General features: G+C 40.9%; 1 protein-coding gene and 1 long non-coding RNA gene across 5 annotated transcripts in view; one reads left to right on the top strand and one right to left on the bottom strand.

Moving 5' to 3' along the window:
- Nucleotides 1-17,679, top strand: part of CHIA (chitinase acidic) — a 32,204-nt gene extending 14,525 nt beyond the window's left edge. For 2 of the 3 annotated variants that reach the window (XM_081492730.1, XM_081492729.1), the window contains 8 exons: nt 8,382-8,438; nt 10,315-10,480; nt 14,194-14,318; nt 14,730-14,853; nt 15,138-15,323; nt 16,062-16,181; nt 16,269-16,410; nt 17,341-17,679. In XM_081492730.1, coding sequence (XP_081348856.1) covers nt 10,325-10,480; nt 14,194-14,318; nt 14,730-14,853; nt 15,138-15,323; nt 16,062-16,181; nt 16,269-16,410; nt 17,341-17,582 — 1,095 coding nt within the window. In that variant the 5' untranslated portion in view covers nt 8,382-8,438; nt 10,315-10,324 and the 3' untranslated portion in view covers nt 17,583-17,679. The remainder of the gene's footprint in view (nt 1-8,381; nt 8,439-10,314; nt 10,481-14,193; nt 14,319-14,729; nt 14,854-15,137; nt 15,324-16,061; nt 16,182-16,268; nt 16,411-17,340) is intronic. The other variant, XM_081492731.1, reaches the window with a different exon arrangement.
- On the bottom strand, nt 15,996-24,348 carry LOC145507008 (uncharacterized). Of its 2 annotated transcripts, none has more exons than XR_014054500.1 (2): nt 23,781-24,348; nt 15,996-17,382 (listed from the first exon to the last, which is right to left on the bottom strand). It is a non-coding gene; the product is annotated as an uncharacterized LOC145507008 (long non-coding RNA). The 2 variants fall into 2 exon arrangements; XR_014054501.1 differs by lacking the exon at nt 15,996-17,382 and adding an exon at nt 17,796-18,265.
- Nucleotides 24,349-24,397: the final 49 nt, after the last annotated feature.

The raw sequence follows: 24,397 nt of genomic DNA, 5'->3' as shown, positions 1-24,397 counted from the left end.
TATAGTCTGAAGTCAGGCAGGTTGATTCCTCCAGGTGCATTCTTCCTTCTCAAGATTGCTTTGGCTATTAGAGGTTTTTTGTATTTCCATACAAATTGTGAAATTATTTGTTCTAGTTCTCTGAAAAATACTGTTGGTAGCTTGATAGGGATTGCATTGAATCTATAGATTGCTTTGGGTAGTATACTCATTTTCAGTATATTGATTTTTCCGATCCATGAACATGGTATATTTCTCCATCTATTTGTGTCATCTTTGATTTCTTTCATCAATGTTTTATAGTTTTATATATATAGGTCTTTTGTTTCTTTAGGTAGATATATTCCTAAGTATTTTATTATTTTTGTTGCAATGCTGAATGGAATTGTTTCTTTAATTTCTCTTTCTGTTCTCTCATTGTTAGTGTATAGGAATGCAAGGGATTTCTGTGTGTTAATTTTAGGTCCTGCAACTTTACTATATTCATTGATTAGCTCTAGTAATTTTCTGGTGGAGTCTTTAGGGTTTTCTATGTAGAGGATCATGTCATCTGCAAACAGTGAGAGTTTTACTTCTTTCCAATCTGGATTCCTTTTATTTCTTTTTCTTCTCTGATTGCTGTGGCTAAAACTTCCAAAACTATGTTGAATAGTAGTGGTGAGAGTGGGCATCCTTGTATTGTTCCTGATTTTAGGGGAAATGCTTTCAATTTTTCACCATTGAGGATAATGTTTGCTGTAGGTTTATCATGTATGGCTTTTATTATGTTGAGGCATGTTCCTTCTATGCCTGCTTTCTGGAGGATTTTTTTTTTTTTTTATCATAAATGGATGTTGAATTTTGTCAAAGGCTTTCTCTGCATCTACTGAGATAATCATATGGTTTTTATCTTTCAATTTGTTAATGTAGTGTATCACATTGATTGATTTGTGAATATTGAAGAATCCTTGCATCCCTGGGATAAAGCCCACTTGGTCATGATGTACGATCTTTTTAATATGTTGTTGGATTCTGTGTGCTAGAATTTTGTTAAGGATTTTTGCATCTATGTTCATCAGTGATATTGGCCTGTAGGTTTCTTTTTTGTGTGGCATCTTTGTCTGGTTTTGGTATTAGGTTGATGGTGGCCTCATAAAATGAGTTTGGAAGCTAACCTTCCTCTGCAGTTTTCTGGAAGAGTTTGAGTAGGATAGGTGTTAGCTCTTCACTAAATTTTTGGTAGAATTCAGCTGTGTAGCCGTCTGGTACTGGGCTTTTGTTTTTTGGAGGAATTCTGATTACAGTTTCGATCCGTGCTTGCGATGGATCTGTTAAGATTTTCTATTTCTTCCTGGTTCAGTTTTGGAAAGTTATACTTTTCTAAGAATTTCCCCATTTCTTCCAAGTTGTCCATTTTATTGGCATATAGTTGCTGATAATAGTCTCTTATGATCCTTTGTTTTTCTGTGTTGTCTGTGTGATTTCTCCATTTTGATTTCCAATTTTGTTGATTTGATTCTTCTCCCTTTTTTTCTTGATGAGTCTGGCTAATGGTTTGTCTATTTATTTATCTTTTCAAAGAACCAGCTTTTAGCTTTGTTGATTTTTGCTATAGTCTCCTTCGTTTCTTTTGAATTTATTTCTGCCCTAATTTTTATTATTTCTTTCCTTCTACTAACCCTGGAGTGCTTCATTTCTTCTTTTTCTAGTTGCTTTAGGTATAGAGTTAGGTTATTTATTTGATTTCTCTCCTGTTTCTTGAGGTAAGTTTGTATTGCTATGAACCTTCCCCTTAGCACTGCTTTTACTGAATCCCATTGGTTTTGGGTTGTTGTGTTTTCATTTTCATTCGTTTCTATGCATATTTTAATTTCTTTTTTGATTTCTTCTGTGATTTGTTGGTTATTCAGAAGTGTGTTGTTTAGCTTCCATGTGTTTGTATTTTCAATAGCTTTTTTTCCTGTAATTGACATCTAATCTTACCGCATTGTGGTCAGAAAAGATGCTTGAGATGATTTCAATTTGTTTGAATTTACCAAGGCTAGATTTATGGCCCAGGATGTGATCTATCCTGGAGAAGTTTCCGTGTGCACTTGAGAAAAAAGGTGAAATTCATTGTTTTAGGGTGAAATGTCCTATAGATATCAATTAGGTCTAACTGGTCCATTGTATCATTTAAAGCTTGTGTTTCCTTGCTAATTTTCTGTTTAGTTGATCTATCCATAGGTGTGAGTGGGATATTAAAATCTTCCACTATTATTGTGTTACTGTTAATTTATTCTTTCATACTTGTTAGCATTTGCCTTACATATTGTGGTGCTCCTATGTTGGTTGCATATATATTTACAATTGTTACACTTCTTCTTGGATTGATCCTTTGATCATTAGGTAGTGTCCTTCTTTGTGTCTTTTCATGGCCTTTATTTCAAAGTCTATTTTATCTGATGTGAGTATTGCTACTCCTGCTTTCTTTTCGTCTCCATTTGCATGAAATATCTTTTTCCAGCCCTTCACTTTCAGTCTATATGTGTCCCTAGGTTTGAAGTGGGTCTCTTGTAGACAGCATATATAGGGGTCTTGTTTTTGTATCCATTCAGCTAATCTTTGTCTTTTGGTTGGGGCGTTCAACCCATTTACATTTAAGGTAATTATTGATAAGTATGATCTCATTGCCATTTACTTTGTTGTTTTGGGTTCGAGTTTATAAATTTTTTCTGTGTTTCCTGTCTAGAGAAGATCCTTTAGCATTTGTTGAAGAGCTGGTTTGGTGGCGCTGAATTCTCTCAGCTTTTGCTTGTCCGTAAAGCTTTCAATTTCTCCTTCATATTTAAATAAGATCCTTGCTTGGTACAGTAATCTGGGTTGTAGGTTTTTCTTTTTCATCACTATGTCTTGCCATTCCCTTCTGGCCTGAAGAGTTTCTATTGAAAGATCAGCTGTTATCCTTATGGGGATCCCTTTGTGAGTTATTTGTTGTTTTTCAATCGCTGCTTTTAATATTTGTTCTTTGTGTTTGATCTTTGTTAATTTGATTAATATGTGTCTTGGGGTGTTTCACCTTGGGTTTATCCTGTTTGGGACTCTCTGGGTTTCTTGGACTTTGGTGGCTATTTGCTCCCCCATTTTAGGGAAGTTTTCAACTATTATCTCCTCAAGCATTTTCTCAAGGCCTTTCTTTTTGTCTTCTTTTTCTGGGACTCCTATGATTCGAATGTTGGGGCATTCAACATTGTCCCAGAGGTCTCTGAGGTTGTCCTCATTTCTTTTAATTCTTTTTTCTTTTTTCCTCTCTGCTTCATTTATTTCTACCATTCTATCTTCTACCTCACTTATCCTCTCTTCTTCCTCAGTTATTCTACTGTTGGTTCCCTCCAGAGTGCTTTTGATTTCAGTTATTGCATCATTCATTATTGATTGACTCTTTTTTATTTTGTCTAGGCCCTTGTTAAACTTTTCTTGCATCTTCTCAATCCTTGTCTCCAGACCATTTATCTGTAACTCCATTTTGTTTTCAATATTTTGGATCATTTTTACTATCACTATTCTGAATTCTTTTTCAGGTAGACTTCCTATCTCCTCCTCTTTTGTTTGGTTTGATGGTCTTTTATCATGTTCCTTTACCTGCTGAATATTTCTCTGCCTTTTCATCTTGTTTAGGTTGCTGTGTTTGAGGTGGCCTTTCTGTATGCTGGAAGTTGGTGGTTCTTCTTTATTGTGGAGGTTCTTCCCTGTGGGTGGGGTTGGACGAGTGTCTTGTCAAGGTTTCCTGGCTAGGGAAGCTTGCATCGGTGTTCTGGTGGGTGGAGCTGGATCTCTTCTCTCTGGAGTGCAATGAAGTGTCCAGCAGTGAGTTTTGAGGTGTCTATGGGTTTGGTGTGACTTTTGGCCACCTGTATTTTTGTGCTCAGGGTTATGTTCCTGCTTAGTTGGAGAATTAGCTTGGAATGTCTTGCTCTGAAACTTGTTGGCTCTTTGGTGGAGCTTGGTTTCAGTGTGGGTATGGAGGCTTTTGGATGAGCTCTTGTTGATTAATGTTCCCTGGAGTCAGGAGTTTTCTGGTGTTCTCAAGTTTTGGATTTAAGCCTCCTGCCTCTGGCTTTCAGTCGTATTCTTACAGTAGTCTCAAGACTTCTCCATCCATACAGCATGGATGATAAAACATCTAGGTTAATGATGAGAAGATTCTCCACAGTGGGGGACACCCAGAGAGGTTCACAGAGTTACATGGAGAAAAGAAGAGGGAGGAGCGAGATAGAGGTGATCAGGAGGAGAAGAGGGGGAATCAAAAGGGGAGAGAGAAATCTAGCCAGTAATCAATTCCCTATGTGCTCTGCACAGTCTGGAACTCTCAGAGAGGTTCATGAAGTTCCATAGAAAAGAGAAGAGGGAGGAAGGAGATAGAGGTGACCAGGAGAAGAGGAGAGGGAGTCAAAAGGAGAGAGACCAATCTATTCTGTGATCAGTTCCCTAAGTGTTCTCCACAGCCCAGAACACTCAAAGAGAGTCACAGAGTTAAGTAGAGATTAGAAGGGGGAGGGAGGAGATAGAAGTGACCTGGGAGAGAAAAAAGGAGAGTCAAAAGGAGAGAGAGCAATCAAGCCAGTAATCACACTCCTAAGTAAAAATTGGTACTGAGGATTGGATTCTTAAAGGTACAGAATTGATAACAAATACCAAAAAGCAAAGATTAAAAATCTAGAGTAGAAGTTAGACTGTCAAAAATACAATATTAAAAAAAATCACAGAAGTTATTTTTAAAAATATATGAAATTTGCTTTTAAAATAGGGTCTTTTTTTTGCAAGGTAATAGGTTTTAAAAATAAAAATTAAAGGAGTGATAAAGAACTTAAAAATAAAAAAATTAAAATATGATAATAGTAAAATATATCTAGGAATTTCTCTGGAGCTGTGGCAGGCAGTGTGGGGTCAGTTCAGTTTCAGATAGTTCCTTGTTTCAGCTCTTACTTCTTCTCAAGGTCTATAGGTCCCTTCCAATTTAGCCAATGCTAACTACAGGGTTTTAATCTGTTGCACCTGTCACTTCTAAAGGAGTTCCCTCTTCTTTGTTAATTTTGGCTTCCTCTGTTTGCAAGTCTCTTCTAACTTCCTCCCTTACACAAGGGGGCAAAGGTGATCATTTATTTAGGGTCACTTTTTCAGTTGTGCTGCAGGGAGGAAGGAGCACTGCAAACAAATATCACTGGTGTGTGTGGGGAGTGCTCGCAGTATCTGGGTTTGTCCCCGCCCACTGTATGTGTGCTTTCCCGATCTACACTGCTCAGGCTCCAGGTTGCTCTGCAAGGGAACTGTCTAAGGCGGGCCCTAGGTTGTGTGCACTTCCCAGGTCTTAGCTATTCAGGTTCAAATTCTCGGGTACTCCACAAAGGCACAGACTTGGTTGGACCTGCGTTTTGTGCCCTTTCCAGGTCTGAGCAGCTCAGGCGACTAGGTGCTTGGTGAGCACAGTCTCCCCAGGTGGGGCCAGGGGTCTTATCACCTCCCTGGTCCCAGCCGCTCAGTTTCCTGGGTGTGCAGTGGGAGTGCTGTCTCAGGTGTGTCGTGTGTCTCCTCTGGGGACCTGATCTCTGACTGTGACCCTCTTGGTGGATGTCAACCATCGAGGATCCCAGGAAGTCTTGGTTAACAACTGGGAGCCTGCTCGCAGTTTGGTAGAGGCTGCCAACTCTGGGGTGGAGATTGTCCCTTTTCAGCTCTGGCTGTTGCCTGCCTGCCTCCCTGCCTCTAGCAGGGGATGGGCCTGTCTACTGCCAGCTGTCTCTCCTCTGGTATTCTCTCAGTCCTTTGTTCTGTGAGTGGGCATGCAGTGTTTTAGGTTAGAGCTTTTCGCAGGAAAGTTCTCTTTCTCTCTTTCCTCTTTCTCTCTCTCTCTCTCTCTCTGGCTATCCCACAGTTTGGGTTGCTATCTCATGTTAGCTCCCTCAGATTGCCCTCAGGGCGTTCAGGCCTGGTCCTTACCCTAAGCAATGCAGCCCGCACCTCCCTGTTCAGCCCCCGCTTACTGGTGGCGGACACGAGCATCTGGGCTACTTCTCTGCTGGGAGTTGCAGTTAGGCATGTAATCCGTGGGTTTTATTTATTTAATTTTTCCTCCCGGTTATGTTGCCCTCTGAGATTCCAAAATTCCCCACAGACCTGCCAGTGAGAGGGTTTCCGGGTGTTTGGAAACTTCTCCTCTTTTACGACTCCCTCCCCAGGACGGCTCTCCATCCCTAACTCTTTTGTCTCTCTTTTTATCTTTTATATTCTGTCCTACCTTCTTTCAAAGACAATGGGCTGCCTTTCTGGGTGCCTGGTGTCCTCCGCCAGCATTCAGAAGTTGTTTTGCGGTATTTGCTCAGTGTTCAAATGATCTTTTGATGAATTTGTGGGGGAGAAAGTGGTCTCCCTGTCCTATTCCTCCACCATCTTCTTGATATCTTTTTTATGACCTAGGAAACTGCAAACTATCTTAGCTACTTGAATCAGAGAGCAGGAGGCAGAGGACACTGAAGATTAGACATAGCAGAGGCCAGGAAATCAGAAGAGTTTGCTGTATTTTAGTAGAGTTCTACTTTTTGGGAAAATGAAAAAAAACAAGTAAGAAAACCTTGGTATCTTTAAATTTCTAATTTGTTTGGTTAGTTACATCTAGGAGAAGTAAGGCTGCAGACTATTGCAAACATCAGTAGTGGCAGTATCTAGAATGTAGCTACTAGAGTTTGAGTTATGATGTATGTGTGCATGCTAAGCCGCTTCAGTCATGTCCCACTCTTTGCGACCGTATGGACTATAGCCCACCAGGCTCTTCTGTCCATGGGATTCTCCAGGCAAGAATATTGGAGTGGGTTGCCATGCCCTCCTCCAGGGGATCTTCCCCACTCAAGGACTGAACCCACATCTCTTACATCTCCTGCATAGGCAGGCAGATTCTTTACCACTAGCACCACCTGGGAAGCCCAAGCCCTTTCAGAGTGGTATTTCTTAAACTGTGATCTATTATTGATCTTGCATCAAAATCACATATGAGGCAGTTGATAAAAATCTCAGTCCCTAATCCAACTGAATCACAGTCTTTGAGAAAGGGGCTAAACACCTGAAATTTTAATGTTATCCTTCAACTCTGGTCCTTGTACTTTATTCTTATCTAAGCTGATGCTTGAGAATCACTAGTCCAGAAAATGTTCATGATTCTAAGCCAACTGATTCATATTCATTATCACAGAGTTTGAGAAAGTAATTATGTCCAATCAACATTTACCATTTCAGCTGATAGGATAGAATGTAAGAATTCCCAGTACATTCCTATTTTTAAAAAACCTAGTCCTATGGAACAGGAACTCATAAATGAAGATCTTAAAGAGCTTAACTGTGAAGAGAGGGAGAATTTTATAAGACACTTACTTGCTGCGGTTTAGCCCAGGAGTACTGGAAGCAACTTCAGATGTAAATGGGCTTCCAACATTAGGCCAAAGAAGCAGAGAAGGAAGAGGAACTTTGAGAGTTTCAAGCAGGGATAGCTGCAGAAAAGAACTTCCAGGATATGGTCCAGGAGATCCTGCTCACCCATCAAGTGCTGCGCTGAAACATCCATCCCACGAGAAGGGCTTACCCTAATAGTGTTAGTCACTAAGTCATGTCTGACTCTTTGTGACCACTCGCCCCTCGCTACCCCCCCACCCTGGACTGTAGCCTGCCAGGCTCCTCTGTCCATCAGATTCTCCTTGCAAAAATACTGGAGTGTGTTGCCATTTCCTCCTCTAGTGGATCTTCCCACCCAGAGATCGAACCTGGGTCCCCTGCATTGCAGACAGATTCTTTACCTTCTGAGCCACCAGGGAAGCTCTGTAGTTTCATAAGCATCAACATATTTTTTTTCTCAATCTTTTACTATAATATTTTAAACTATAGTATGCTTATATGTCTCTTTTATACCCTAAGTTGCTTCAGTCGTGTCCTGCTCTTTGTGACCCTCTGGACTGTAGCCCGTCAGACTCCTCTGTCCATGGGATGCTCCAGGCAAGAATACTGGAGTGGGTTGCCATTCCCTCTTCCAGGAGATCTTCTCTACCCAGGGATCAAACCTGCTTCTCTTATGTCTCCTGCATTGGCAAGCAGACACTTTACCACTAGCGTCACCTGGGAATCCCACGTTCTTTTTAACTCATGGATAAACTGTTCTTTTATTCTCAAGGCAAAAAACAGTCCTCTAATTTAGATTTCTCTAGAGAACTCTGTGCATTCATAATGAGAACACAAATAATTTTTGTAAAGAAAGTGTTCTGTAGTGATGGGAAATTGTTCTACAGAATATCTTATCAAGACAACATGAAAATTTATAATCCGGCCCAATACAAAGCATTATTATTTTAAATTGAGGCATTCATGGATTTTGAAGTTTTTCTTTTCTCTACTTTGTTTTACAGGAACAGCCAGCTGAAAATTCTCCTGGCCATTGGAGGCTGGAACTTTGGAACTGCCCCGTAAGTCCTCTATGAGAAAGCTTGATATCCATTTAATTTGCTATGGATAACATATTAGCCCAGTGTGACCCATGTCCCTTCAGATTTCATAACGTGCTGCTAAGTCGCTTCAGTCGTGTCTGACTCTGTGCGACCCCATAGACAGCAGCCCACCAGGCTACTCTCTTCCTGGGATTCTCCAGGCAAGAATACTGGAGCGGGTTGCCATTTCCTTCTCCAATGCATGCATGCAGGCTAAGTCGCTTCAGTCATGTCCGACTCTGTGCAACCCTATGGATAGCAGGCCACCAGGCTCCTCTGTCCAAGGGATTCTCTAGGCAAGAATACTGGAGTGGGTTGCCATTTCTTTCTCCAGATTTCATAACCTAAGATGGGATATTAAGGAGGTACATTAAACAAATATGCTATTTAAATAAATTACTATACCAGAATCTCAATACTAAATAGAACACAATTTATTATATATGTTTACATTCAGCTGTATATTGTCACCCTGCTTATTTAACTTATATGCAGAGTACATCATGAGAAACGCTGGGATGGAAGAAACACAAGCTGGAATCAAGATTGCCGGGAGAAATATCAATAACCTCAGATATGCAGATGACACCACCCTTATGACAGAAAGTGAAGAACTAAAGAGCTTCTTGATGAAAGTGAAAGAGGAGAGTAAAAAAGTTGACTTAAAGCTCAACGTTCAGAAAACTAAGATCATGGCATCTGGTCCCATCACTTCATGGGAAATAGATGGGGAAACAATGGAAACAGTGGCTGACTTTATTTTTTTGGGCTCCAAAATCACTGCTGATAGTGATTGCAGCCATGAAATTAAAAGACGCTTACTCCTTGGAAGGAAAGTTATGGCCAACATAGATAGCATATTTAAAAACAGAGATATTACTTTGTCAACAAAAGTCCGTCATGTCAAGGCTATGGTTTTTCCAGTGGTCATGTATGGATGTGAGAGTTGGACGGTGAAGAAAGCTGAGTGCAGCAGAATTGATGCTTTTGAACTGTGGTGTTGGAGAGGACTCTTGAGAATCCCTTGGACTGCAAGGAGATCCAATCAATCCATCCTAAAGGAGATCAGTCCTGGGTGTTCATTGGAAGAAGGACTGATGTTGAAGCTGAAATTCCAATACTTTGGCCACCTGATGTGAAGAGTTGACTCATTGGAAAAGACCCTGATGCTGGGAAGGATTGGGGGCAGGAGGAGAAGGGGATGACAGAGGATGAGATGGTTGGATGGCATCACTGACTCGATGGACATGGGTTTGGGTAAACTCCGGGATTTGGTGATGGACAGGGAGGCCTGGCGTGCTGCAATTCATGGGGTCACCAAGAGTCGGACACAACTGCGTGGCTGAACTGAACTGAACTGAACATTTAGATGGATATTCTAGGACTCCATTCACAGAGATTTAGTTACCGAGACTTCAAAACAATCTCTTCTTAAAATATTTCAGAACCACAACGCTTGAGGATAGTATTATAGCACTTTTCTCCATTTACCTTCTGGAAGAAAGGAAGAAAAAGTCATGAAAATAAATAAGGAGACTCTTTTGAGGGCATATGAACTTCAGAGACTATTTAGAGAGACAACACAGTCGGCCAAGGTAGATAGGCATTCAAAGCAACAGGTCCAACTTGGGAGAAAAATCAGAGTTGGGTGGATAACAAAGTAAAGAGAACTTTGAGGTACCAGGGCTGGCAGAGTAGTTATATAAAATAAGTACAGGGGAAAACCAGCAATATACTTTTATCTGGGCTTTGGGCCCTAGTGAAAAGCTTTGAGGCAAAAATATAGGAGTTTGACTTTACAACAAGGTGTTATGGCCACCAAGGCCTCACTCTGCCTTCTTTGAATCTCCCTCAGTTTCACTGCCATGGTAGCCACTCCGGAGAACCGCAAGACTTTCATTTCTTCAGTCATCAAATTCCTGCACCAGTATGGATTTGACGGGCTGGATTTTGATTGGGAGTACCCTGGCTCTCGTGGAAGCCCTTCTCAGGACAAGCATCTCTTCACTGTCTTGGTGCAGGTGAGGAGGAAGGTGGCAGCGTCGAGCCCGAGAAAATTCAAAGAAGAATTCTTTACAAGGAGAATCTGGTGGTTCCAGAATGAAAGTAAACTGGAGTTTAGACTTATAGAATCTTTGCTTCACAAAGATTCTTGGATATCAGGCCTACATTCAACAGCATTTGATAACAACAACAACAACAACATTACGTGTGTTATGTGCCAGCCACAATTTTATAAGCTGTTTTTAAAGTCATAACCCATTTCATCTTCCTATGTACCCTATGATAAAGATACTATAAGTATCATAACCTTTATTTTACAAATGAGAAAGCTAAAATATAAAGAGTTTAAGTAACCTAACATCAAACAACTAATAGGTGTCATAACTACCACTACATGGGTACTAATGAGTACTAATTTTTTGAAGGATTTTTAAGTAATCTAGAGATATGGCAAAACTCATGTTTTAGAAGGATTACTCTGACTTTAACCATGGAGGATGAATTAGAAGGGGGTAGGGAGACAGGGAGAGAGTTAGGAGGCTATTACAATAACTCAAGCCAGAAATGCTGAAGACCTGAACATAGATCCTAACAGTGAGAACAGAAAGAGGAAGTATATAAGAGATATTAGGAAGGTAGAATCAATAGGATTTGGAGACCAATTGGAAGTGGGAAAAGAGAGAACTTCCAGTTTTCTGTCCTTGAGAACTGATTTGACTGTGGTCCTCTTAACTAAGATGGTAAATACAGGAAGAAGGTAGATTTGAAACAAGAAGAAAAACTCATTAATTTGTCTTTGAACATGATGAGTGAGAGGAAATTGTAGGGTGTCTTAAGAATGCCCAATAGACACTGGATGAATAGATATTGGATGAATGACAAACGTGTTCAGGACAAGAACTTGATTTGATATATTGTATTGACATCATAAACAAAGTTAAATAATTAAGAGATCACAAAGCAAAAATGAATGGAGTGAGAAAAGAAAGGATGGATTTTAGATTTCAGTTCAGTTCAGTCACTCAGTCGTGTCCGACTCTTTGCGACCCCATGAACCACAGCACACCAGGCCTCCCTATCCATCACCAACTGCCAGAGTTTACCCAAACCCATGTCCATTGAGTCAGTGATGCCATCCAACCATCTCATCCTCTGTCGTCCCCTTCTCCTCCTGCCCTCAATCTTTCCCAGCATCAGGGTCTTTTCAAATGAGTCAGCTCTTCGCATCAGGTGGCCAAAGTATTGGAGTTTCAGCTTCAACATCAGTCCTTCCAATGAACACCCAGGACTGATCTCCTTTAGGATGGACTGGTTGGATCTCCTTGCAGTCCAAGGGACTCTCAAGAGTCTTCTCCAACACCACAGTTCAAAAGCATCAATTCTGTGGCGCTCAGCTTTCTTTATAGTCTAACTCTCATATCCATACATGACTACTGGAAAAACCATAGCCTTGACATGACGGACTTTTGTTGACAAAGTAATGTCTCTGCTTTTAAATATGCTATCTAGGTTGGCCATAACTTTCCTTCCAAGGAGTGTCTTTTAATTTCATGGCTGCAATCATCATCTGCAGTGATTTTGGAGCCCAAAAAAATAAAGTCAGCCACTGTTTCCATTGTTTCCCCATCTATTTCCCATGAAGTGATGGGACCAGATGCCATGATCTTAGTTTTCTGAACATTGAGCTTTAAGTCAACTTTTCACTCTCCTCTTTCACTTTCATCAAGAAGCTCTTTAGTTCTTCACTTTCTGTCATAAGGGTGGTGTCATCTGCATATCTGAGGTTATTGATATTTCTCCCGGCAATCTTGATTCCAGCTTGTGTTTCTTCCATCCCAGCGTTTCTCATGATGTACTCTGCATATAAGTTAAATAAGCAGGGTGACAATATACAGCCTTGACGTACTCCTTTTCCTATTTGGAACCAGTCTGTTGTTCCATGTCCAGTTCTAATTGCTGCTTCCTGACCCACATACAGATTTCTCAAGAAGCAGGTCAGGTGGTCTGGTATTCCCACCTCCTTCAGAACTTTCCACAGTTTATTATGATCCACACAGTCAAAGGCTTTGGCATAGTCAGTAAAGCAGAAATAGATGTTTTTCTGAAACTCTCTTGCTTTTTCGATGATCCAGCAGATGTTGGCAATTTGATCTCTGGTTCCTCTGCCTTTTCTAAAACCAGTTTGAACATCTGGAAGTTCATGGTTCACGTATTGCTGAAGTCTGGCTTGGAGAATTTTGAGCATTACTTTACTAGTGTGTGAGATGAGTGCAATTGTGCTGTAGTTTGAGCAATCTTTGGCATTCCCTTTCTTTGGAATTGGAATGAAACGGACCTTTTCCAGTCCTGTGGCCACTGCTAAGTTTTCCAAATTTACTGACATTGAGTGCAGCACTTTCACAGCATCATCTTTTAGGATTTGAAATAGTTCAACTTGAATTCCATCACCTCCACTAGCTTTGTTCGTAGTGATGCTTCCTAAGGCCCACTTGACTTCACATTCCAGGATGTCTGGCTCTAGGTGAGTGATTGCACCATCGTGATTATCTGGGTCATGAAGATCTTTTCTGTACAGTTCTTCTGTGTATTCTTGCCACCTCTTCTTAATATCTTCTGCTTCTGTTAGGTCCATACCATTTCTGTCCTTTATCAAGCCCATCTTTGCATGAAATGTTCCCTTTGTATCTCTAATTTTCTTGAAGAGATCTCTAGTCTTTCCCATCCTATTGTTTTCCTCTATTTCTTTGCACTGATCACTGAGGAAGGCTTTCATAGATTTACCTTCCCCCAAGACAGAGATTTTTCCTATACCATCTGTTATACCAGATTGTCTGCCAGTATCCAATAATTTCAATATTAAGTAATTCATTGGTTGAAAAATCAATCCAGTTACTTGTTGAACAGCTCTAATGATCAAAAAGAACATCTATATTCTTAGTCAAGATATACTTCCAGTCACAATTAATAACTTCCAATCATTGGTTCTAGCTCTGTTCACTGAATTATCAAAGAATAAAGCTTCTCCCTTTGGCAGTATATTGGTTGGTCCAATGTTTGAAGACAGCTATAATATCTTGTTAACAATTTTTCTTCTTCTAGTTAAATAACCTAGTTCATTTAACAAGTATACATATGACAATTTTTAGACACATTCTTCACTAGAGCAGACTCTGGTACACCCTAATAATGCAGTTATGAAAATTGAATTCAGTACTCAGGATGAGATTAGAGTCACACAGAATAAAGGTGGATTAACCTCTAGCATTGAAAGGGAACCTATCACCTGGCTGTTAATAGCTTCCTCATTGACCAACTGAACATCTCATTTGTTGGGACATCAGTCCAATAAAGTAGCTCATTTACTCAACAAAGGGAAGCAAATTTCTGTACTGCTAAAACCTGGATATAAATTATTACAGTGACTGTAACTTCATAGTGCAGTGATATAAGTAGAGCTCTGACTGATCATCTGGGACCTGGGTTTTGGTCATGACCTGGCTACTAACTTGCTGTGAGACTTTGGTGAAACTGTCTAACTTACACACATATTAGCTATACAATCAATACCATCAATCCTGTCTATTTTCTAGGGGTATTGAGAAACAAAAGTAAGATAAAATATGTGAAAGCACTTTGAAAAAGTAAAGCATTATACAAATACAAATTTATTAATAGTTAAGGAGTTGAAATCAGTTTCATAGATGCTTTACTATACTTGATTATTCTATAGGAAACACGTGAAGCTTTTGAACAGGAAGCCAAACAAACCAACAAGCCCAGGCTGCTGGTCACTGCTGCAGTACCTGCTGGCATCGCCAATATCCAGGCTGGCTATGAGATTCCCCAGCTATCCCAGTGAGTGACTTACTTTATCCTCAAACCTCCTGCAGGCATCACTCTTGCAAGGTAGACTTATCCTTTGTCTTGCTACCCAGGGACTTTGTTTAGGGTGTTTTGGAAGTGGTATCTTTTGCTCGCTTAAGTGGGGGAGATAACTACTATTGTTATTTAGTCACTAAGTCTTGTCCAACTCTTGGGACCCTATGGACTGTAGCCCACCAGGCTCCTAGGTCCAAGGGATTTCCCAGGCAAGAATACTTGAGTGAATTGCCATTTCCATCTCTAGGGGATCTTTCCTACCCAGGTTCAGAACCTGTGTCTCCTGCATTGGCAGGTGGATTCTTTACTGTTGAGCTACCAGGGATGCCCACGTAAGTGTGGGAAATAGCCATGGGAAATGCTTTACAACCCTTTATTCTACCTCAGGTACCTGGACTTCATCCATGTCATGACCTATGACTTCCATGGCTCCTGGGAAGGCTACACCAGTGAGAATAGCCCTCTCTACAAATACCCAACTGACACTGGCAGCAATGCTTACCTCAATGTGGTGAGTCTCCACACAGATGCAAATGCAGACCAGAGATGTTGTAAATTACATGCAGATTCAGGAACAAAACAAACATAAATTCTGCAAAATCTCATTTGGATAACTCTCCTAGGTGACCGATTTTATCTCATTAACTATAACCTCACCAAAATAGTTTTGAAAAAGTACAAACTAATCTATGTCATGAGCATCATTAAATTTTACCTGTTAGGTCAGTGGACTAGCATAACTAAGCTTGGGGTCTTCATCTAGGTGGGCTTCTAACTCACCTGCTACCTTTTCAGGAATATGCCATGAACTACTGGAAGAACAATGGGGCCCCGGCTGAGAAGCTCATCGTTGGATTCCCTGCCTACGGACACAATTTTGTCCTAAGAGATGTTTCCAACAATGGCATTGGTGCCCCCACTTCTGGCGCTGGTCCTGCTGGGCCCTACACCAGGGAGGCTGGGTTCTGGGCCTACTATGAGGTAGGTAGGCTGGGCTGTACAACTGGAATTCTAGGAATGCCATGTCCTTTGCTGCATAGTAGCCTTAGGGCTAGAACCTGCAAGAAGCTTGAATGTTCATTCTGTCCACTATTTACCTACTTTAACACAGATATTACTCCAAATGCTTCAGGTGTGTAAGTAACCTATTCATTTACCTAATCCAATATGAAGATTTATAATATGTAATATCCCTTCAAACTATAATTGTTGTTGCTTGTTGTTTAGTTGCTAAGTCATGTCTGACTCTTTTGCAACTCCATGGACTGTAGCCTGCAAGGCTCCTCTGTCCATGGGATTCTCCAGGCAAGAAAACTGGAGTGGGTTGCCATTTCCTTCTCCAGGGGATCTTCTCAACTCAGGGGTTGAACCCACATCTCTTGCATTGCAGGTGAATTTTTTACTTCTGAGCCACCAGGGAAGCCCATTCAAACAACAGACTGCATACTTAAGGTCATTTATATTAACACATAAGGGAATTAAGTAACTATCTCCCATACTGATGTGGGTTCCCAAAATCAAGCACTAAGAATAAGGCTAACATTTGAGTATTTCAAAAACAACTTGTTCCCATTTACTGCAGATAAAAGGCCATAATTAGAAGCCTGTGGAAAATCCCAGTTGGAGACATGACAGAAAAAAAAATCAAAGAGGAAGGTGTATGTTTTATTTTTCATGGGAGTCATATTTAAAGGATTTGAATCTCTTGACTTTTTAAAGATCTGCACCTTCCTGAAAGATGGAGCCACTGAGGCATGGGATAACTCTCAGAACGTGCCCTATGCCTACAAGGGCACTGAGTGGGTTGGCTATGACAATGTTAACAGCTTCAGAATCAAGGTAAGATCAGCCCCTCCAATGTGCTGTCAGCTCAGCCCAGAGTCTCAAGAAATAAAATGACTGCTGGTATCCTCGATCCTTAAATAGGCTCAGTGGCTTAAGGAGAACAATTTTGGAGGTGCCATGGTCTGGGCCATTGACCTGGATGATTTCACAGGCAATTTCTGCAACCAGGGCAAGTTCCCCCTGATCAACACCTTGAAGGATGCTCTTGGTCTGAAGAGTGCAAGTAAGTGACAGTAGGGGAATGCCCAGGTAGATGCTCCTTTGCCGACTCAAGACAGCCTAACATCTTCCCACTCCCTTTGCCCCCAGGAGTCTCCTCATTGCTGTTGCCTGGCTGAGAGAGAGGCACTTGAATTCTTTCCTTGTTAGCAATTGTATGCTCTAATGAGAAACCAGGTCTGCTGGGAGGGTTTTCCAGGCCTACTAAGTTTTAAAGGTGTGGAAAAGCCTCAAGAAATTAGGCTGACTTTCAATATTAGCATTTGCTTTCCTATGAACCCCTTATTAAAAGCCTGCCTGGGGAGACTGAATAACAAACCCTAAGCAGTACTGGGGTGGGTTTAGGGTTTAGTCGTTAAAGTTGTGTCCAACTCTTGTGACCCCATGGACTGACTGTAGCCTGCCAGGCTCCTCTGTCCATGGAATTCTTCAGGCAAGAATACTGGAGTGAGTTGCCATTTCCTTCTCCAGGGGATCATCCTGATCTAGGACTGGAACCCAGGTCTCCGGCATTGCAGGCAGATTCTTTACCGACTGAGCTAAGAGTGAAGCCCATACTGACATATTTCTAAATCTGTAATTCAGGGGAAGTACCAATTCTCTAAATTTTGTCCAGATTTTCTCTTAGAGCTTATCTGCTCACCACTTAAACCCAAATCCTAGGAATGCATTTTGCATATACTGGATGCTTAGTAAAATTTTTTAAAAATTATTTTAGCATCATAAGAGAGAACTTTTACAATTTAAAACCAGCCTGGCTTGAAATTAAAGCTGCTCTTAATTCCTAAGTATGGAGTTACCTTGTGAGCTTCTCAGGTGTCAGGACCCAGAGCAAACAGCAACCCATCCCCAGACCTCACCTCAGGCCTGCTAGTTCTTCATCTCTAGGTGAATCTGGGAGCCTCTGCCAGGTCTGCTCTTTGTGCTGTTTCAGGCTGTAATGCCTCCACTGAGACCAGTGAGCCTAACAGCAGTCCTGGAAATGAAAGTGGGAGTGGAAATGAGAGAAGCAGCCCTGAGGGTAAAGGATACTGTGCTGGCAAAGCCGATGGCCTCTACCCAGTGGAGAATAACAGAAATGCCTTCTGGAACTGCGCAAATGGAATCACATATGAACAAAATTGCCCGACCGGGCTTGTCTTTGACACCAGCTGTCACTGCTGCAACTGGGCATAAAACTGACCTGTGTCCCCATTTCCTAGGGTGGAAGTCTCGTTTGCCTAGCACACCTTGTTCCTACCTAGAGTTCTGCAATAAAACGCATCAGTTAAAACATGAGTGTCCTTGGTTTTAAGTGATTTGGGTGGAGACCTTTCTAGATGTGAAAATATAGGCTGTGCATGGGCTTGGAGTGATGGAAGAGTGTGTGTGAGGAAGTCATGGCACCAACAAATTCATAAGTCTTTTATTTGCTTAGGTTGATCTTTATGAAGGTTGAAAGCTGTCAGAAGGAAATTTATGCATGTTTGGTGTTGGCAGGGGATGAAGCCATGAAGAAGATAGGTCTCTAGTTTGGTGAGTGTCCTCAGTAGGAAGCCAAGGTGATTCTGGGGGTCTTAGGGGCACAGGCCTCTTGACTTGCTCAAGGAACAGAAGGCCAGGGCATTCTCCCCATGCTTGCTGAAGTCCTGGAGCTGGTCCAACCCTCTGAATTGTCAGCATTGGGAAGGTCTGCGCAGTGGACTCTGGGGATGTCTGCTTTTCTTAGGAGTGAAAGAAGAGGTCCCTTCCTTGAAACCATATACAGTGGTCACTTGCAGCTATAATTGTACTGCATCACATCCTCCCCTGGCTTGGCTGATTGACGGGAGTAGACATCAGACTCACAAGGGCTAATCAGATTATTACCCCCTTGGAATCTACAACAGAGAACAAGGAACGACTGTCAGTGTCTGAGAGTGGCTTTGCCTATAATATGAAAGTTCAGGCTCTGTAGAGAGAAGCCAAGGAGAGCAAGATTAAAGGAGGACGGGGAGAGGATGGTTATGGAGAAAAGCCATGATGAGAGATGGAGAGAGAACATTTATTGATGGCTTTCCAACTCTTGATTCTAGCTCTTTCCTAAGGCCTAGAGGCATTTCTGCCTTTGGGTTCTGTGAAACATCTCTATAGCTATATAATAAATTTCTCTTTGCTACATAAGCTGGCTTGTTTGTTTCTTCATTTGCAACTAAAAGGATCCTAACTAATAAAATAAGAATATAATGGCTCCTATTTTCTGGCATGCTTGCTGAAAGTCAAACTCTGTTCTAAGTATTTTACATGTATTTTATTATTTAATTCTCCCAACAACTTAGTGAGGAAGAGAAGGTAACATTAATCTAAAACTGAATAACCCACCCAACATCTCACTTCTCATTAATTGCAGAGCCAGATTCAAGAGAAGTCACAGTCCTAACTATTATGTTTCACTGCCTCCTTTGACACAGACCTCAGTGTTCTCAAGGCATACGGCAGTACTGCTGTTAATGATGAGGCACTTGCAGCTTTCTGGGTAATGCGTTTTCATTTATGAGCCTACAATGATTCTTTATTATTATGTGCCAGATAATGTTCTAGGTACTAAAGACACAGTGGTAAATAAGATAAAGAGTTCACCTTTATGGGGATTATACCTTGCTGATAGGAAGTTTAAGCAATAAATTAGCCAAAAAATAAAAATAAAAAAGAGGAAAATGAAACAGTAATAGAAAGTGACCAAGGGAAGAGCCAGCTTTAGTTTGAGCAGTCCAGGAAGGCCTCTCTGGAGAGATCCCATGTGAGATGAGCCTCGATATTACAGCAGAACCAATTGCTTTGAGATCTGGGAAAAGTGCATTTCAGACAAAGATGCACCAAGTACAAAGTCCTTCAGGTGTAAATGGAGATGAATGTTAGAAAAAGGATCAGGGATGACATCAATATCATGGTGATATGAGACACTCCAGTTCATCATCACTAAACCTGTCTTACCAGAGATGTTGAAAACATATCTTCTAACTCAAACAAAAAGGCAAAAGCATTCAAAATTTTGAGTAAAGTAGTAAATAGAATCAGAAAATTGCAACTTCAGAACAGATTGTTAAACAGTGATAGAGTAAAAGTTAAAGGGAAAAAGCAGTAAAATTACTTACTTACTTTAATTTGGTAATGAACTCACAACTTAAAAAGGGTTAATATGAGACAACAAGAGGGGAAGAGGAAAAGGATGGAATTCATACAGGCAAATAAATTGCTATTAGCAGAAAAAGGACTATTTTACCTATGATATGTTTTATACAAACCTCATGATAACCATCCCCGGAGAAGGCAATGGCACCCCTCTCCAGTACTCTTGCCTGGAAAATCCCATGGACAGAGGAGCCTGGTAGGCTACAGTCCATGGGGTCGCTAAGAGTTGGACACAACTGAGCGACTTCACTTTCACTTTTCCCTTTCATGCACTGGAGAAGGAAATGGCAACCCACTCCAGTATTCTTGCCTGGAGAATCCCAGGGACAGGGGAGCCTGGTGGGCTGCTGTCTATGGGGTTGCACAGAGTCAGACACGACTGAAGCAACTTAGCAGTAGCAGCAGCATGATAACCATAAAACATCTAGAGCAGAGAAACAAAATGTAAGAAAAGAGGAAACTGAGAAAAACATCATAGAAAACTATCAAACTAAAATGGCAGACAGTAACACAAGGGAAAAGAAACAATGGAGATACAGAGCAACCAGTAAACAAAAGATTAAATGGCAGTACTAAGTCCTCCCTTGGCAGAGTGGCTGGATGGATTAAAAAATAAGATCCAAATATATGCTGCCTCCGGGAGACTCAACTACTCCACTTTGGGGTAGTTATCTGAAGAATATGAAAACATAATTTGAAAAGATACATGCACCCATATGCTCACTGCAGCACTATTTATAATAGCCAAGATGTGGAAACAATCTGAGTGACCACTGACAGATGAATGGATAAAGAAGGTGTGGTATGTGTATGCAATGAAATCCTACTCAGCCATTAAGCAAAACTGAAATCTTGCCATTTGTGACAATATGAATGAAACCTAAAGATATTAATCCAAGCAAAATAAATAAGATGCAGAAAGACAAATATTGTATGATTTCACTCATCGTGGATATAAAAAATCAAAACACATACACACAGAGAGCAAATTGGTGGCTACCAGAGAGGAAGAGCAGGAAAGGGAGGAAAAAATGGGTAGAAAAGGTCAAGTGTGAGGTGATGAATGGAAACAAGACTTTAAGTGGTGGGCATGCAGAACTATACACAGATGTCAAACAATAATGTCATACACATGAAACTTACATAATGTTATAAACCAATGTCACTTCAGTAAAAAAAAACAAAAAAACAAAAAAAACCCAGTGTTGCCAGGGAACAACTAGGGAGGGGTCAGATCATGTGAGGTGTTGAAACATGGTTAAAAGTTCGGATTTTATTGTAAGTGAACTGTGAAATAATTTGAAGGTTATATCATGATCTAAATGGAGCTGAGATAGGATTATAGAACATGGAAAAACAGCATTCATGATGATCGTACCTGAGCACTTTTATGACATGCCTTGGAGATTGAAGACATTGATATGGGGGACTAGCATCCTTAACGAGCATGTAAAGGCAAGAGCCAGTAAAATTGGGTTATTAATGTAATTACTTTTCCAGCCAAGGAATGATAAATCCCGGAGTAAAACAGAACCTGATATGGAATAACAGACTGGTTCCAAATAGGAAAAGGAGTACAAAAATCTATGTATTGTCACTCTGCTTATTTAACTTATATGCAGAGTACATCATGCAAAATGCTGGACTGGACGAATCACAAGCTGAAATCAAGATTGCCAGGAAAAATATCAACATCTTCAGATATGCAGATGATACCACTCTAATGGCAGAAAGTGAAGAGAGCCTCTTGATGAGACTGAAAGAGGAGAGTGAAACAGATGACTTAAAACTCAACATTCAAAACACTAAGATCATGGCATCCAGTCCCATCATGCAATGGCAAATAGAAAGGGAAAAAGTGGAAGTAGTCACAGATTTTCTTTTTTTGGGCTCCAAAATCACTTTAGATGGTGACTACAGCCATGAAATTAAAAGATGCTTGCTCCTGGGAAGGAAAGCTATGACAAACCTAGACAGCATATTCAAAAGCAGAGACATCACTTTGTCAACAATAGCCTGTATAGTCAAAGCTATGATTTTTCCAGTAGTCATGTACAGATGTGAGAGATGGACCACAAAGAAGGCTGAGTGCAGAAAAATTTATGCTTTCAAAGTGTGGTGTATTGGAGAAGACTCTTGAGAGCCACTTGGACTGCAAGGAAATCAAATCAGTCAATCCTAAAGGAAATCAACTCTGAATATTCATTGGAAGGACTGATGCTGAAGCTGAGGCTCCAATACATTGTCCACCTGATGCAAAGAGCCAACTCATTGGAAAAGACCCTGATGCTAGGAAAGATTGAAGGCAAAAGGAGAAAGAGGCAGCAGAGGATGAGATGGTTAGATAGCATCACTGACTCAACGGACATGAAATTGAGCAAACTCTGGGAGATAGTGGAGGACAGAAGAGTATGGCTTGTTGCACTCCACGGGCCTGCAAAGAGTCAGACACAACTTAGCAACTCAACAACAGCAAAAGAGAACACAGGAATTTTGGGGAGTATTTTTGGAAGGAGTTTCCTATAATACTGAGGAGGGGATGTGAAGATGTGGGCACTAGACTTGGTGAAGAGCACGCAGTTCAGTTCAGTTTAGTTGCTCAGTCGTGTCCGACTTTTTGTGATCCCATGGGCTGCAGCATGCCAGGCTTCCCTGTCCATCACCAACTCCCCAAGCTTGCTCAAGCTCATGTCCATTGAGTCAGTGATGTCATCCAACCATCTCATCCTCTGTCATCCCCTTCTCTGCCTGCCTTCAATCTTTCCCAGCATCAGGGTCTTTTCAAGTGAGTCAGCTCTTTGCATCAGGTGGCCAGAGTATTGGAGTTTCAGCTTCAGCATCAGTCCTTCCAATGAATATTCAGGACTGATTTCCTTTAGGATTGACTGGTTTGATCTCCTCGTAGTCCAAAGGACTCTCAGGAGTCTTCTCCAACACCACAGTTCTAAAACATCAATTCTTCAGTGTTCAGCTTTCTTTAGAGTCCAACTGTCACATCCATACATGACTACTGGAAAAACCATAGCCTTGACTAGATGGACCTTTGTCGGCAAAGTAATGTCTCTGCTTTTTAATATGCTGTCTAGGTTGGTTATAGCTTTTCTTCCAAGGAGCAAGCGTCTTTTAATTTCATGGCTGCAGGCACCATCTGCAGTGATTTTGGAGCTCAAGAAAATAAAGGCTGTTACTGTTTCCGTTACTTCCCCATCTGTTTTCCATGAAGTGATGGAACTGGATGCCATGATCTTCATTTTCTGAATGTTGAGTTTTAAGCCAGCTTTTTCACTCTCCTCTTTCACTTTCATCAAGAGGCTCTTTCATTCCTCTTCACTATCTGCCATAGGGTAGTGTCATCTGCATATCTGAGGTTGTTGATATTTCTCCCAGCAATCTTGATTCCAGCTTGTGCTTCATCCAGCCCAGCGTTTCTCATGATGTATTCTGCATATAAGTTAAATAAGTAGGGTGACAATTTACAGCCTTGACATACTCCTTTCCCAATTTGGAATTCGTCTGTTGTTCCATGTCTGGTTCTGTTGCTTCTTGGCCTGCATACAGGTTTCTCAGGAGGCAGGTAAGATGGTCTGGTATTCCCATCTTTTTAAGAATTTTCCACAGTTTGTTGTGATCTACACAGTCAAAGGCTTGGGGGTAATCAATAAAGCAGAAATAGATGTTCTTCTGGAACTCTCTTGCTTTTTGGATGATCCAATGAATGTTGGCAATTTGATCTCTGGTTCCTCTGCCTTTTCTAAACCCACCTTGAACATCTGGAAGTTCGCAGTTCACATACTATTGAATCCTGGCTTGGAGAATTTTGAGAATTACTTTGCCAGCAGATGAGTGCAATTGTGTGGAAGTTTGAACATTTTTTGGCATTGCCTTTCTTTGGGATTGGAGTGAAAACTGACCTTTTTCATGAAGAGCATGAAAAATACTGCTGAATTTGAGGAAAAGCGTTTTTGAACAATACAATGGCTACTGGCTAGATCAAAGTGGTTTCTTAGACTAATGCTTTTTTCAGCCACTATTTTCTTGCAAGGATTAATCCTGTCACCATTTCTAGAATGCAGAAATCATGGCAACCTAAAAAATTGGTTTCCCTCCTATTTTTGTGCTACATTTACATATTAATTAGTCATTCAAATTAATGTTTACTGTATACTTAATATGTGCAAGAAGAGGACAGGCAGAACCCAGCACCCATGACTACTCTAATCTCACCTCCTTTGATTCTTCTTATTCCCTCTGCTTCAACTGTGTTAACATCTGTGCTGTTTCTCCAATAGTCCAGGCTTGTTACTGCTTCAGGGTTTTTGCACAAGCTGAAATATTCTTTCCTGAGATTTCCATTTGACTTTCTACCTCACTTCCTGTAGGCCTTTCCTCGAAGCTACCTTTCACCGTTCCTGGCCATGAAACTCCCTTTTCCCTTCTTCCTGCTGATTCCTTTGTTTTTCCTATCACTACGTGATATCACATTCATTTTATGTGTTTATCATTTTTATTGCCTCCCCTTCTAGAATTAAGGTCAATGAGGATTAACCTTTATGAGCCTCTGATCATGGCTATATTCCCAATGCCTAGAGAATATTATAAGAGTTTAGTAAGTACCTATTGAATGAATAAATCAATGAGGGCAGGAAGGGAGAGGTGAACAAGTTAAGTAAGCCTAGCACTGGACTGGGTACTTCATATAGGTTATCTCCTGTATGGTGAATATTGTCCTCGTGTTACAGGTGAAGAAATTGAGGAAAAACTTGTCCAAGATGATGAAGTTATAATAAATGGCAGAGTTTATTTTCAAAATTGGGCCTTTATGGCTTCCTCTACACCATAAT

Source organism: Giraffa tippelskirchi, chromosome 5, assembly GCF_054371585.1.
Source record: "Giraffa tippelskirchi isolate mGirTip1 chromosome 5, T2T-mGirTip1v1.2.pri, whole genome shotgun sequence".
Lineage (NCBI taxonomy): Eukaryota > Metazoa > Chordata > Mammalia > Artiodactyla > Giraffidae > Giraffa > Giraffa tippelskirchi.
Note: the sequence above shows the minus strand (reverse complement) of the source record. Positions and strands in the feature narration are given on the sequence as shown.